Genomic DNA, 15,873 nt, shown 5'->3' on the forward strand with positions numbered 1-15,873 from the left:
AATAATTCCAATTTTTATTAATACAATCTGCTATGGATTTACTATCCAATGAGAAGGTCAAAACACACACCTTATTATCCGAGAAACCAGTATTTTTAACTAGAGGGGTATCTGTATCACCATTCTCAATAGCCCATACCACTACTGTTAATCAATGGCTAGTAAAAAAAAAACATTCAGTCTCCTTTCAATAACCTCCCTATTGATTTCAGCAACAAAACTAGGTGGATAACATCTTCTTAAAAACATACCTGCCAAAACATCACTTTCCCTTAGGAATACTTCATCATCAGACACCATTCTGGCCAAACGGACCAAATGCCCTTTAACCACTGCCTTTTTCTGGTATACTGGGTACCAACTACTGTAGTGCAGATAAGTACTGGAAAATGTAGGTTTTCTATGTATGTTAGAACAATAATATTGTTTAGCAAATTCCTTCCTTAATTCAACATCCAAATATATAATAGTGTCATTACTAGTAGTATGGGTGAATTCCAAAAACTCAACCGTATTGTTCATATACTCTATGAATTCCTCCAGCTTTTCTGGTGTTTCCATCCATAAAATAAAGATGCCTTCCAGAAACCTAGTGTATAAACTCCAAGGGTTTTTAGAAACACTGTCAGAAATGAGGGATGGCTGAGGGGTAATCGTGGGGGAACATTTGGACAAATGTGAGTTAACGTGGCAAATGAGATTGGTTGTAACAAGTCTATCAGGAATCAATGACTATTTCCATAAATTCTGTTTTAAAGCATTTAAAAGTTTAATTAATTTTTTGAGTAATGTTTTTAAATTAATTTTATGATTGTTTATTAATCTGATATCAGTATTGGCTGATATTGGACACATGATGCAATTATATGATTTGTTTTAACTATTTATACTGAGCTTTTATTTATTGGTCTTAGTTCTGAAGAAGTTCCTATATGCATTTTACTGAACGAAAGCACTTAACTTGTTAAGTGTTGATGTATGGTTTCACGTTCCCTTATTGAAGTTCATTCACTATTTAAGTTTGTTTTTTCCATCCAAGTGTCTGATATTTGCAAGCCAGGGCATCCTAGCAATTGGATTTTTCTTAGTTTATCATTTCCTGTGTAGTTCTGAGTTTGTGGTTTTATATCACTGTGGTGTTGTCTGTAAACACCTTGAGAGGACTCGAGGGGGGGGATATAAAGCCTGAAGAGCCAGAAGAAGGGCTCTCATCTCTTTGACATTGATGTGCGCCTTCTGTTGAAGAGGAGACCAGACCCCCTGCACCAAAAGTTGCTCCTCATCCCACATCTGAAGTGACTGTGACCAGCTCCTGAGAGGGAATACAGGGATGAAAAAGGAGTCCTGGATTTAGAGACAACTGCTGGATCAACCAGTGAAGTTCTTTCTTTAGACATGGTACAGGAGGAACTACAAATTTTAGAGGATGTGCATGTTGAAGCCAAACTGACTTCAGGAACCACTGAAACTTTTTCGTGTGGAGTCTGGCCAGAGGGAGCATAGGGATGGTGGATGCGATGAACCCAGAGCTCTCAAAGTCCCTGGCTCTAATGGAAGCCAGAGGAAGAAGAGTTTGAAAGAAGGAAATGAGAGTTACGGCCTTGGGAGGAGGCAGGAATGCCAGCATAGGCACTGTCTGAACCCTGCAATCCAGACAAACATGACCCTGAGTAGGAGTCAGAGAAGACATTTTGAAAATTATTGTGAACCCCAGGCTCTGAAGAAGGGAAATGGCCAAATTAAACATTTGCAACAGGATCACTAGAGAGGATGCCTGAAACTGGAGGTCATCCAAGTAAGGAAACACTTGGATTCCCTGAAGCCTGCAAAAAGCAATTACAGGACAGAGGCATTTGGTGAATACCCTTGAGGCAGTAGAAAGGCCAAAGGGCAAAGCACAGAATTGAAAATGGCAGGAAGCAACAAAGAAATGCAAAAACTTCCTGAAAAGAGGATGGATCTGAATATGGAGATAAGCATCCTTGAGATCCAGGGACACCATATAAGCCTGAGGAAGCAAAAGGTGTGAAAGAGCAGGACGTATGGTTGCGCAAAGCTCAAGAAAAAACAAATACTATTTGTGGTGGCCTTTATGGGGAATCTGTCTCCCTCATTGGTATTTACCCTTCTTGGATCACATGAAACCCCACAAGCAACGAAAAAGACAAGTAAAAAACAAACCTCAATAGGGCACTTATCTGCAATGGCTTAGAAACTAGCAACAGAGAGTAGGCATTCAAACCAACGATCAAGAGATTGTGTTCGGACTGGCGCCAAAGAAGTTCTGAGGATGATACGTCTGAACATCACCTTTATGCCCTACACTACGCGAAGAGCATATGTACCTTAAAGCAACAGAATACTTTGGTATACTGGTCAGACGTCGGGCTGCCCTAGGCAGGGAATCCCAAATGTAAAGAATACTGGAAGAGTGAATGGAAGGACATCAGTAGATCTCCTTTTTACTGTTGCAGTATTCATCACCTGTGGGATCTCCTGCCAAGGATAACCCAACATCCAGCCAACATACTAAAGCCTTTATTACCTAGAAGGCACTGTACATCAGATGTATGCTCCCATGCAAGATTAGGGCATAAAGGTAATGTATGTACCCTCCAAACTCAAAACTGAGGTGATCCAAGAGAACTAGGACCCCCAGTGGAAAAGAGGACATATCCATCCAGAAAAAAAGGAATGAAGTAAGGGAAGGAAAGGAACCTCTCATCCTGTACCAAAAAATATCACCCATGGTAAAGGAAGAGAAAAGGGGGCAGGAGGGAGGAAGTGAATACTGCAACAGTGAAAAGGATGACATCTACTGTTATTGCACGATTTTTACACAACTGTACTATGTTCTTCCATATCACTATTGCACAGTGAAGGCAGTCAAGAGGAAGGCAAGGAGGACCCCTCCATAAACCCATGCAGGATAGACTTGGCAAAACCTGCCTTGGCTCTGAAAGTGACATCCAATTTGTAGTGTTTTGTGACAGTGTGAACCGAAGACCTAGTAGCAGCTTCAAGGATGGAGTTGATGTGCAAACCTTTGAAGAAAGCCCCCAAAGAGTCCACTGCTCTAGCAGAATGAGTCCTCACGGAAACATAATTGTTTACTATGAAAAGAATAACAAAAAGAAATGGCTTTGGAAATCCAGGAGGAAATGGTTTTGCTTACCAACCACCAAACCCAATGTATGCAAAAAAAAAAAAAAGCTGATTAGATTTATGGAAGGATTTAGTTTTCTCTAAATAATACTGGTGTTGTCTATGCAAATCCATATTACGCAGAAACTTCTCACTAGCAGATTGTGGAGAAGAGAAAAAAGAAAGTAGCTGGATAGAGTGATAAAGGGACAGCTCATTAACCACCTTGGGCAAAAAAGAAAAATTTGTATGAAGAAACACCCTGTCTCTAAGGAAAACCAAAAAAGGAGGGATTGCCATCTAGGCCTTTAGAAGAGATACCCTTCTGGCAGAGGTTGAAACAACATATAAAACAATCTTTTAGGTGCAATGTTGCAAACAAGAAGCAGCAAACTCAAAAGGAGCCTGAGTTAGCTTTTCTTGAACAAAAATAAGATCCTAAGGAGGAGGAATGGGTTTTCTTGGGGGGGGGGGGGTCTAATATGAAGGATGCATGTAGGAAACTGCCTGACCTCAAACCTAGAGGTCAAAGGAGGAGTGAGAGACAGACAGGCAGAAATGACTGATAAGTAGGCTTTCACTGAAGAATGTGCGAAGCCAGCAAGTAGTAGTTCACACATGTATAAAAGAACCAAGGGGACCTCCACTGAAAAGGGGTCCTGGTGATGTTTAAGACACCAAAGAAAAAATCTCTTCCATTTGGATATATATGATTTTTCTAGTACTGGGATTCCTGACCTACTGCAGAACCCTAAACACATACTCAGCACACTAGTGTCATATAGAAAGCAAAACCGTATCACCCAAAGCAGCAGCTGATGACTGGACAGATGAGGGTGAAAAAGACTGTTATTGTTCTATGTGAAAAGAACAGCACAGTGTTGTAACTTCTGATGAATGCCCTTGCCCAGAAGGAATAAGGGTGGGGGGACCAGTGCTGTCCGAAAGGGATTCAACAACAAGATTTTTGGAGGGTCCTTTTTGATTTTGAGAAGGATCCTTTGAAGAAGAGGAAGGGCATACAGGAACATTCTCTTTCAAGAAAAAGGCATGACGTCCACCTTCCAAGCCAAAGAACTTGGGACTCTGGAAAAGAACTGAGAGGGTTGCCCATTCAGAAAGGAGGCAAAAGGATCTTCTTGAGGAATAGCCCACTGATGAACTATGTGCAGAAACATAAACCTGTGAAGCATACATACATCAGGGTGTGTCCTGGACCTGCTGAGACAATCTGTCACAAGACTGCACTCTGAAGGTTTACAGACTGCCTGTAGGGTGACCTGCAGATTGATGGCTATTTCCAATGCCTGAAGGGCCAGTCTGTAAAGAAGGTGGGACCTAGTGTCCCCTTTTTTGTTGATGTACCACGACTGTGGTGTTGTCCATAAAAACCTTCCAAGGCACCTGGGACCCCAGAGCACATGTAAAGTTTGAAGGGCCAGAATAACAGCCCACATTTCCTTGATATGATCCATCCTCTGCTGAGGGGACCAAAATCCATGTACCTTTAGGGTGCCTGAAGTGTCTACCCTCTCCAGCTTTGATGGGTCTGTGAAGAGTTCCTGAGATGGCTGAGGAAGGTGGAGAGGGAAGCCTGAATTGAGAGATGGCTATCAAATCCACCAGTGAAATTTCAGTTTGAGACAAGGGAGCAGAGGAATGAGATGGTCCAGCGGGTGCAGGTGTTGAAGCCAGACTGATTTCAGGTACCACTGAAACTTCACCATATGAAGCATGGGTCAGGGAAGCAAGAGGGATAGTGGTGGCCATGAACTTCAGAGCCTTGAGACACTACATGTCTGGAAGAGAGGACAAAGGAAGCAGGGAAAGGAAATAATTTGTCAGGGACAAAACCTTGGAGGCAGAAAGGGATGCCAACAGTATAACAGTCTGGAACCTGCTGCCTAGAAAAATGTGGTCCTGAGATGGAGTCAACGTTGACTTTTGAGGGTTGACAGTGAACCCCAGGCTGTGCAACAGAAGTGGATTAAAATGAAGATCCTTCACCAGCTTGGAATGGGATGCAGCTTGGTAAGTGGTTGTCCAGATAAATAAATATCTGAATGCCCTGAAGTCTGTAAAAGGGGACTACAGGGGCTAGACATCTGTGAAAATCCTTGGGTTGCTGAAAGCCAAAAGGGCAAAGCAGACAACTGAAAATGGCAAGAATAAACAGGTAAATGTAAACATTTCCTGAATAGAGAGTGGATAGGGATGTGAAGATAAAAGTCATTCAGATCCAGGAAAACCAGAAAGGCCTGGGAGAGAAACAGAGTTTGAAGAGCCTACATTCAGAAGGAAGGCACTATGAGAAAGGTGTTTAGAAAGGAAAGAAGACCCCCTCCTTTCTGAGGACCAGAAACATCCTGGAATAAAAGCTCAAACCCCTCTCTGTGGAACTGGTTGAATGGTATCCTGTTCCAGCAGACTCTGCAACACTTCTGGAAAATGAGAAGGCTATTGTGTAGTGGGCTGGGGAATACTGGAAAAAAGGGAATGGGTTTTCCGGTCATAAAGTAACCCTGCCAAATAATGGAGAGATCCCAGTTGTCTGTGGTGATCACCTGCTAAACTGGGAGAAAATGAGAAAGCCTGACAGACAAGAAAGACTGGCCAAGAGAAAGGGAGGGCAGTCAGTCAGATGGCTACAGATTTGCCAGGAAAAGACTGCTCCTGTGGCCTGGGTATTTGAGTAGGCTTATCAGGAAAAACATGCCTGGGAGACTTCTTACCTTTAGAAGACCGTCTAGGCAGTTTACACAAAAAAGCAGTTTTACTGGGATAATTCCTCCTAAACGTGGAGAAGGGTGAGACAAAAATCTGTTTCAAATTTTCTATGATCTTATCTTTATCCTGTAATGTCTTGAAAAGGTCAGCCACAGCAGTATGAAACAAATTCTGGTTATCCAAGGGAGCATCCATAAGTTTTGCTTTGATATCATCTGAGAAAGCCAGGAACAGTACTGCATCACACACCCAGGGGCAACAGCCCTGGAAGATGCATCTGCTCCATGATAGCTGCATTTGAAACAGTGACGGGCAACCTGAGAGGTGGAACTTAGCAAGGAAAGAGCGGAGACTTTGCCCTCAGAGTCAGGTATATCAAAAACAACTGGTAACTGATGGCCCTGAAGGCTAAAGTAGCTGAAGTGTATTATCTGTTTACCAATTGGTTACATGGCTATACTGTCTTTATCTAAAGGAAGGAGACTGGAAGAAGGTAACAGCCTAGAAGGCTTGTCAGTAGACAAAGAAATCCCTGCAGGCTCACAGGAAGGGCACTTGTACAAAACATGTAGGCATCTGGCATCTTACAGAACCCATCAAGTTTCTTAGGAGCTGGCGGCTGAGAATCTAGTGACAGAGAAGCAGCAGAAAAAGCAGCTAATAGAGCAGCCAACACAGGAGGGTCAGCAGAAGGTTTAGGAGAGTCCATTGGTAGCAACTTATTATACCTCTTCTTGATGTTCGATACTTGGGAGGAATCCTATTTGAAATGCTACATCATACATAGGACTGTGTCACCAAAGAAAAGCTCCTCTAAAGGAGAATCAGGACTAATAGACTCTTCCTCCTCAGAGCCATAGTCTAAAGCTGAAGGCAAATGAGTGGAATATGCTAGGGAGTCAGCCTCTGAATTTGGGTCTCTAGCCTTTTAGCGATAGAGGAAGGAGGTTCAGGAACCGAAACCCTCTGAGGAGTATTCAATTTCATTAAAGTATTGAACAAACCTTAAGTAAAGTCCTGCCATTCACGTTGTAAATACCTGGGAGCTCATACCACATCCTTAGTCTTCAGCCTTTTCTTTACTGGGAAATCCGCTCTAACAAAATATGGAAGTTCAGAACCCTGCCTGGATTTTATTAAGGTACACAGCATCTCTTTCCTGACAAGTATCTGAGGAATCCCTATGGACTCCTTGGAAATAACCAGCCACGGACCCCCCAATATCTGCAACGGACATTTGCAATGCCTCCGAGGATGTTCATTCAATGCTGACCTCTGACAAGTTGGGTCAGAAGAAACTGAAGATAATGCTGAGCTATCCTTTGTGTTCTCACTGTCCTCAAGACCGATGTCTGGTGGAGGATGAACAGCACGCTCAGGCTTAGACTTCTTGGCCTTCTTTTTGAGCTATGGCTGTACCTCGGGGCGAGCAAATTCTGCCATAGCACCCTGGCTCAAAAGCTTGAGATGCTGGTTACCAAAGTAAATGGAAAGTGAAGAAAGGTTGCTATGCAAGATGTTGGGTACAAAGGCCTGACAGATGGAACACTGAGTATGGCTGTGAGATGCAGCTATACAAAACAAGCACCTCGTGTGGTGGTCTTTATGGGGAATCTACCTCCCACAGCGACATTTCCCATTCTTGGATGACACGTAAGCCACTGAACAATGTAAGAAAAAGGAACTCCAACAGGGTACTTATCTGAAAGATGTACGCTCGGTATACCCAATGAATGTAAACGGTATTCATATCAGCAGCAACAAAGTTCTGAGTTGGGGAGCATAACTATATTACCTTTATGTCCTATGCCTGCATGGTTAGCATACATCTGACATATAAACGCTCTCTAGGTAATAAAGGCATTGCTATGCTGGATGGACACTGGGCTACCCACGGCAGGAGATCCCAGAGTAGATGAATACTGCAGTAGTGAAATGGAAGGATATCCCTGTGTACACCAGGAGTGAGTCATAGGATGAACAAGAATATCTCCTGAAAAACAGAAGACAACTCAAATGAGAAAGATCACAAATGACTCTGGTAAATCCACCTTGCATCCAATATTCTAGGTGGTAATGTAGGCAAGTTGTGTGTGTGAGTACAACTTACCTCTACTAATTGGTATGGCTTGTCACACGGGTTCCAGCATATCTATCTAGGGAAGCAGGGTGAAATACTTATTTTCATAATCATCATAATGAAACATTAAAGGGGTACAGAAAAAGTGTGCCCATTTTTCAAGGCAGAACTTGTCAGGGTAGGCAAACTGTGTGTGTGTGTGTGTGTGTGTGTGTGTGTGTGTGTGTGAACACAGAGGCAGTTACATAAGCGGTGTTAAAAATATCTTAATATGGCTCATCAGGGGAGCTGCTGTGTGTGACTCTGACATTCTGCAAGATTAAATACACTGATGCAGCCACTACTTCTCTGACTTGATCACTGTCCAACTTATTTAGAGGCATAGCCTTCAAAATGATTAGACATCTGTTCTTACTCCAACTGACACAGTATAGCACCTTTGAGATTATAGTGGGCATACAAAGTGACTCCCTGTTGCGACAGTGAATAAACAGCAGTAACTTCAAGTAACTGCAATATAAAGTCATGTTTCAATATTCAAAACTTATGAAAACATTGAAAAATGCACTTTTGCAAGGTGGTGTCATCAAACTTCTATCCCAACATCAGGGACTGTACCCTCATATCCCTGTTACTTATATATACTAACTATAACCCCACTGCACTTGGAGGACAGAGAAAACAATGTGATATTACTAGCTTAACAGTACATATGTTGACTGAGCTTCCAACTTCAATATCAACATTCCAAAGACTGCAATTTCAGTCCCTAAAATATTGATGAGTACCCAAAGTACATACATGTTGGATAACTGAAATGTGTGCTCCACATCCTACCAGGTTAGACAGGTGGTCTCCAAGAAAAAAGGTTAGATACCCATGATGTAGCTTCTCAGCTAAAATAGGTAAATGTGAAATTATCCACACATTGTTTAGTTCTTTTTCTAGCAAATCCTGCATGTATTCTTGGATTAATTTAGCATCAATTTCCAGGTTTATACTGAAGCCTTAAGTCAGACCTTTGTAAGCTTAACAGCATTCTCTGCATTTTGCCACTTCACTGCCTTGTGGAGACATTTCTTGAAACAGTTTTAAAACGGCCTCCACTGTTACTGCTGTGACACTTCTGAAAACCACAATTTCTAACATTACTTCTCTGTTTGTATACAGTTTGTATATCTGTTAGAGTTCTTTACCAGTATGTTACTGGTCTGCCTTCTTTCCGCAGTACTGTACCTAAGGCAAGCTATAACTGGGATCTATGTGAAGCATTTGAGATCAGGGATATCGTAATAGATGTGCAGTGCAGCAACTTCTGAAATGAGCCTTTTGATATTGAAATATTTTGCCCTGTTCCTGTATCTAAACCGAGACAATACCATGCTCAGGTAGCTTCCCAAGTGGTACTGTAATATCTGGTAACATGGATGACTATGCCAAGTGACTGCATAATAGTTGCCTTTGCCCTGTGGCTTGTGCATATAATTTTACCATTGACCTTACCTAATTCCAGTTTCAGTCCTTCCAAAGTAAAAACATATCCCCCATATTTAACACTATTCACACATATATGACATTTGGTCCTGTTTAGCTTTTGGCCTTTCCACCTGAGTCTATCTAGCAGCTTAATAGGCCTTGTATGATGCTAGTGATTTAGGGTTCCTTATACAACAATGTCATCGGCTATACCATCTGATAATTTCTGTTACAGATCCCTGGAACACTTCTGAGGCTGAATGTATATAAAAAGGCATTCTAATAAACCTGTATCCATTTAAAGGGTGTTATAAGTGCAAAGTATGCAGCAAATTTCATCCAGTTTAACTTGCCAGTCCCATTAACGAGCATCTACTACAGAGAAGAATTTGCCAATGGGTACTATAGCAACAGCCACAATAATCTAAAGTGAATAATTATATCTTTTAGCCCACTTAAGTCTTGAACATTTCTACCTATGTATCCCAAGCACATCTTATTTAATGACTGTGTACCACGATGCTAAACTAATCAGTCATTTCAACTTCCTTGAAAATTATATTAAGGCTTTTCATATATTTCAATTCTTGTTCAGTTCTGCTTTTAAGAGCTACAAGAACCCTTCTTGGTGCATGTATAACTGGTACTGCCTTGAGTAAAATCTTAGTATGGTATTCTTTTGAGTGAGTAAGTCAGCATAGTTGTGTAAAATATCTACAACATGTTCGATTACCTTGCTACATAACTTTAAGTGAAGTGCTCGTACAAGTATTTCCACTAGTGCACTTGGTATGGCTATCAGGATTTTTTACATTTCCAGAACTTTCTTTTAGCTGCTTTGATGGAACATCCACATAGCAATGACTTTGCAAACATTTGTGTAGTTTTTCTAGATGTCTGTCATGCCTGCATTCAAAGTAATTTCAGAAATATTAAGACAAATAACTGAAAACATTTGGGATGGCCTCACATGCTTCTATAAATGCCTTGTTTCTCACAAGTATTATGACCCAATATATCTGGCTTCTTTAATTTCTCTAAGACATATTACCTTGTATTTCCTCTTCTTGTACTCACAAATAAGCTAAAGCCAGCCAAATGGTTCTAGCTTGCCCTGCTCATGCCAGAAGAGTGAAGACAGACTTATGCACAGCACTAAGCAATTTTAATCCTTTACAATTCGCATCTGATAAAGTACTGTTTTCAGTACCACAGTACACCTTGAAGGTAATAATCCTGTTAAGTTCTCAGACCAACAATTACTTACAGCACTGCACAGACTCTGTGCAACATTCAGATTAGGCATTGTAAATATGTCCACAAAAAAGTTCACTTTAATTTGCTCTTTTGAATAAAAAGCGCACAAGACCTGATGAACAGACTTATTTTGATGTTCATAGGTAGGTACTAGGCTATCGGCCCTGGAGCCTATATAAGCCCAGCCAAAAAGGTACCCTGGCTTTTGCCACCCAAGAAAATTATTTTCCTGTGCCACTGTTGAGCAGAGCCACAGAGGTGATCCCCGGGGTGAATTTCCTATTTCCCATCCAATCATCAAGATTCTTCTTGAAGAGTGCTAATGAGGAGCTTTGTTTGATATAGATAGGTAGTTTATTCCAGAGTATGGGAAGTCTCTGGGACAGGAATCTATCCCTCCGGCATGTTCTGTTTATTGTGGTGACAAGGTTTAGGTCCCTAGAGCATGTAGCTCAGAGAAATATGTACACATATTTCTGTGAAATGAAACAACAGACACAGCTTAAAGACTTGGTTAGATGATTTACTACTTTTTCATGCCTGCAAATATCCCTTATATAAGGACCTCTATTTGTAACTATGTGGCTGACTCTGGATGCCATCCTAAAAGCTGTATAGTTACTTGGACATGTATATTTTTTTCATTTTATTTGCTCCTTTTTTGTCTTATCAACTTTTTCACTCCTGGCCTTTATTTTCAACACATCCAATTCTTTAACCAAGACTATGAGCTGTAAAATTGAAATTTCACTCACTGTAAATAAATGCAGTACTTTATCAAATATAAGCTCTTACTACACTCCTTTTCTGATTTCATCATTCTTGATAAAACACAAATTAAAAATTCCCATTTCCTATCACTTTGTGTTTAAGGTCATTCACATCTATGGATTCCTGATGCTTTTATTTCTAATAAAAAAGAAATACCTTACACATGGAAAAAGTGTCTGAATAGTAGTATGCTTGATACTTTTTCTCTCAGTGCTAATTTGCCTTTTTTTTTTTTTTTTTACTCTTTGAGGATAAAGGTATTTAAACACCTTCATTGTCTGTGATGTGAAGCAATACTGCACACTGGACCTTTTCTATCTTCTGTGCAAACTACAGTGAGGTACAGTTCAGACTCCTGGTTTCAAAGCTTCAATTTTTCAGATAAGTTACCACACACATTTAAGTTTGTTGGTGCTTATATTGATGGCATTCTGAGCCAAGATGAAGAGCTGCAGTAATAGAAACTGTTGGTTTAATAATGTTCATTTTGAGAACAAGTTATAAAACAAGAAAATGTTGCACTTCAAATTTTTATCCAACACCACTACGGTGATACCTGTTTTCAATTCGAGCACTAGGAGATTATGAATGGTATGGCACTGCACATTTGTGTGATGAGAGTATTATCTCTAAGAAGAGACAAGTCATTTTTATCAAAAAAATGTATCAAGCAAAGACTTGGTAGCACCAAAAGATTGCAGGCAGGCAGCTGTGAATCTCTCTCCATAAATGGGGGCAAATCAGATGAAAAAGAACAGACCAACAATTGTATGAGCTTACGAGTTAGAAGAGCTATGCAATTATTTATAAAACAATGCAGCATGAATTTAGAATAGGAAGGACATATGTAATGCATTTTGCTGTCAGTCATCAAAGGTAATAAATGAGGAATTGTATATGTGGTCTATCTAGATGACTCACTGGTTAAGGTTTCTGATTTTCAGTCTGACTCTGGGGTTCAAGTCTCAATATCCATATACTAGCTTTTGAGAACTTTCTTTTTTTAACTTTTGTTGATTGCCTACCCTAAGCTTTTTCCATCTATGTTACAATTATCCAAGCAAGGCAGTTGACACAGTTATGCATAAATAAACATGTAAGCTAGCCAATCTTAAAATGTGTTTCAAGGTGGTGTGCAAAAATAAATAAATAAATAAATAATGAATAGACAACAAGATAAAGAGGACAATACCAACAAAATCCACAATAAAGATCAGGGTCATGAATTTTGTTTACTGCGGGGTTCAGTTTTGCAAACCATCCACTTCAATGTCTAACCATCTACAAATTCACCACTGCAGAGGGAATAAAAGGAAAATTATGTTCCACTTTACAAAAAGGAAAAATAAATCTGCAGTAGGGTCAGTATAAACATGTACTTCATTATGAGGAATGTTCCTTATTCTGAGTCTTAAAAACTTCACACTCCTCACTGTTCCAAATTAAAAAGGTCTGCCACACATTCTGTGTTAAGCAGTTTTTAAAACTAATATACATGACAAATGACAGTGAAACACATCAGCAAAATAACTTTTTCACAGTTATAAATTAAGTAACACATTTTTACCATCCTGTGAACTTTGTAGTTGAAGTTGTTAGTATGTGTCCCACAGTATGAGATGCAGTATTCCAAATTTTGGAGATGGAAGACTGAGAGCTCAGTACATGGAATAACAAAGGATGTTTGCAGAAATGAAGTGTGGCACCTTACATTTGACAAAAAATAAATGCATAATGGGAATAAAACTGAAAACAGGAAGACTACTCCAGGGAATATAACAGGCTAAAAACAAAAATGGAAAAGAAAGTAACAGGATCAGATCAGGTAATACTGGGTAGCATTTATCCTTCCCTCCCCTTCTTGAGATTTGCCTAAGAAGGCAAACTTCACTGAACCTGCTTAATGAATACGTAATGAAACAAATAAAAGTAAATAGTAATAATAAAAAAATGTAAAGCTTAAATAATCATTTGTTTCTGATAACTGTAGGTTCTGTGTCCACAAACTGTGTAGAATACTAATGCTCATGTCAAACTACCCTATGTTCATTTTTCACAGCAACACATACCCTGGAAGACTACTGGTTAATTGGTTAAACACCTCCTAAATGACAGAAGAAAAGAAATAGCTATGCCAATCATGCATAACCAGTTGACCTGTTTATACAAATGATACATAAATTATTTAATTAATTTAATTTCTAAAAAATGAGTTATTGAATTTCTCAGAAAAATGGCAATATGTTCAGAATGAACTAAAACACAGAACAAAACTGAATATAACAAAACAGACAGATAAAGACATACAGATTTTTCCAGATCTACAGTTTGCTTACCCTCCAAGGCTAATGTCGAGCACAGGTTAAAGCAAGTTAGCAAACAAAAAAAGAAAGAAACATGATTAATTTGTGATGAAGCAAGCAGAAAGCAAACAAATATTCATAAAACAGTGCTGTTAAGCAAATTATTCTGAACAAACTCTTGCAAACATTTAAATGTTAGCCACCCCTCCCGTTAATGATAGACTTTTATGTAGTTGCCAAACTCAACAAAAACGAAAAAACACAATAGCATTTCATGCGTTCAATGTTAGTTTTTTTTTTTTTGTTAAACAAAGCATTTACTATAAAAAGCAAATAGTTAAATTTTACTCCAGGCCAGCTGACAAAAGAGAAACTTAGAATGTGGCAGTAACTTATTTAGGTTACAAACGTAATAGATATGCAATAGCTATAAATTCTAACAGTAAAGCTTATGACTTTGACAAAGTAATTGCACAAAACTGTAACAAAGGTTTCTTAACAACGCAGCTGTATTGGGGACTTCCAAGATGGCTGCACACTGAGTAACCACTTAATTCTAGTTCTCCCAGTGAAAAAATAGAAACTTAGCAGAGAAAGTTAGTGAACCTAAATTTCTGGGTAAATTTCAGTAACTGGCTAGCAAGTGCACTGCCTGGATGCCAGGAAAAAAAAATACAGAGGACTTGAAGGAAAACCAAAACAAAAGGTGATGAAGAAGCACCGACAGGGAAAAGTATTGCAGCTGTTCAGCAAAAAGCTGTGCAAGCTCCAGATACGACTTCCAGTAATCTAGAGGAAAGTATAAGGCAACTACACACAGATCTGAATAAAATAAACAAAACACTGATGGAATGTGTCAACTCAAACAATAAGAAGGCTGGAAAAATGGAGGAATCTTTAAAAAGATATTCAGATAAGGTGATAAAACTTAGAGGTCGAAATGCAGAAAAGGCTGGTTGAATACGAGACTGCACAAGACGAGATGTTTAAAAAAAATAATAGAATTAGAGGACAGCACATGTAGAGAAAACATGAGATTTTCTGCTGTACCCGAGAAGATGGAAGGAACAGACTGTATTAATTTTATGAAAGCACAAATAAGTAACTAGACTGGTATTACACAACAAGAATTGTTAATTGAAAGGGCACATCGTGTGTAAGCTCCAAACCTATTTATAAGAAAGCAACATAGACCCTTAATAGTAAAGATGCATTCTCACCAGCAGAAGGAGTTGACTGTGACAAAACTGTGGTACGAGGACAAAGTACTAAAAGTGGGAGATAGAGTGTTTGCAGAGAATGACTATTCATTGTACACCAGGCAGAAGAGGAGTAAATTTATTCCATTATTCAGGGAATCTCAAGAAGCAGGCATGAGATGCAAACTGCTGTCTGTACTCAGCTATCTCCAACATATTTTTCCCTGGAGGGACAAAATCATTTTTGATGACGTACATGCTAAGGAAGAAATACAAAAGTTTGTCCAACAAAATTGAGCTGTTTATGCTTCTTCTGGTAATAAAGACCAGAGAGAGAGAGACTGTGCTAATGAAGCCTTTTCCAATGTTTCAAAAGAAAATGCTTGAGAGAAGGAAAAAAGCAAAAAAGTCAACTGGAAGAATCAAGACTATGTTGGAAATAAAGCAGACACAGGATTTGGGAGATGGAAATAAACAGGAATAAAACCAGTAACTTGGAAAGTGACAACTGTGTGATTATAAAACAATAATTACATTTATGAAACACAACAGAACAAGAAAATCTGGAAATATTGGACTTTTTGGACTTTATGAAACTTCTAGGGACTCTAAAGCATATGCTCTACTTCATGTCATTAATATTCAGGAAAATACTCAGGAAAGGGGAAGAGGAGGGAAAAATATATCTAAGTAAAACAACATTTTTTTAATGGTACTATTTTAATAGTGCATGATTTTGTTTGCATGCTATGAAGTAAAGTAACGGGGATACTAATGTAAATAGGTGCTCCTGTTTTTCATTTCTCCCTTCTCTTTCTCCTTGTTCAGTTTTAAGAAATGTAGGCACTGCAATATCAAAAAAAAAAAAAAAAGAAGTAAAAGAGCATGACAAAACAAAAATTAATGTGCTTTTTCT

General features: G+C 39.3%; 1 protein-coding gene across 13 annotated transcripts in view; it reads right to left on the reverse strand.

Annotated features, from left to right (window-relative positions):
* The window catches only part of PTK2 (protein tyrosine kinase 2), a 4,250,095-nt gene that overhangs the window by 214,149 nt on the left and 4,020,073 nt on the right, over positions 1 to 15,873 (reverse strand). For 9 of the 13 annotated variants that reach the window (XM_044067250.1, XM_044067247.1, XM_044067256.1 and 6 more), the window contains one exon: positions 13,792 to 13,800. The exons of the other annotated variants lie outside the window; for them this stretch is intronic. In XM_044067250.1, coding sequence (XP_043923185.1) covers positions 13,792 to 13,800 — 9 coding nt within the window. The remainder of the gene's footprint in view (positions 1 to 13,791; positions 13,801 to 15,873) is intronic. 13 annotated transcript variants of the gene reach the window in all.

Source organism: Protopterus annectens, chromosome 3.part1, assembly GCF_019279795.1.
Source record: "Protopterus annectens isolate FY-2018-M chromosome 3.part1, PAN1.0, whole genome shotgun sequence".
Taxonomy (NCBI): Eukaryota; Metazoa; Chordata; order Ceratodontiformes; family Protopteridae; genus Protopterus; species Protopterus annectens.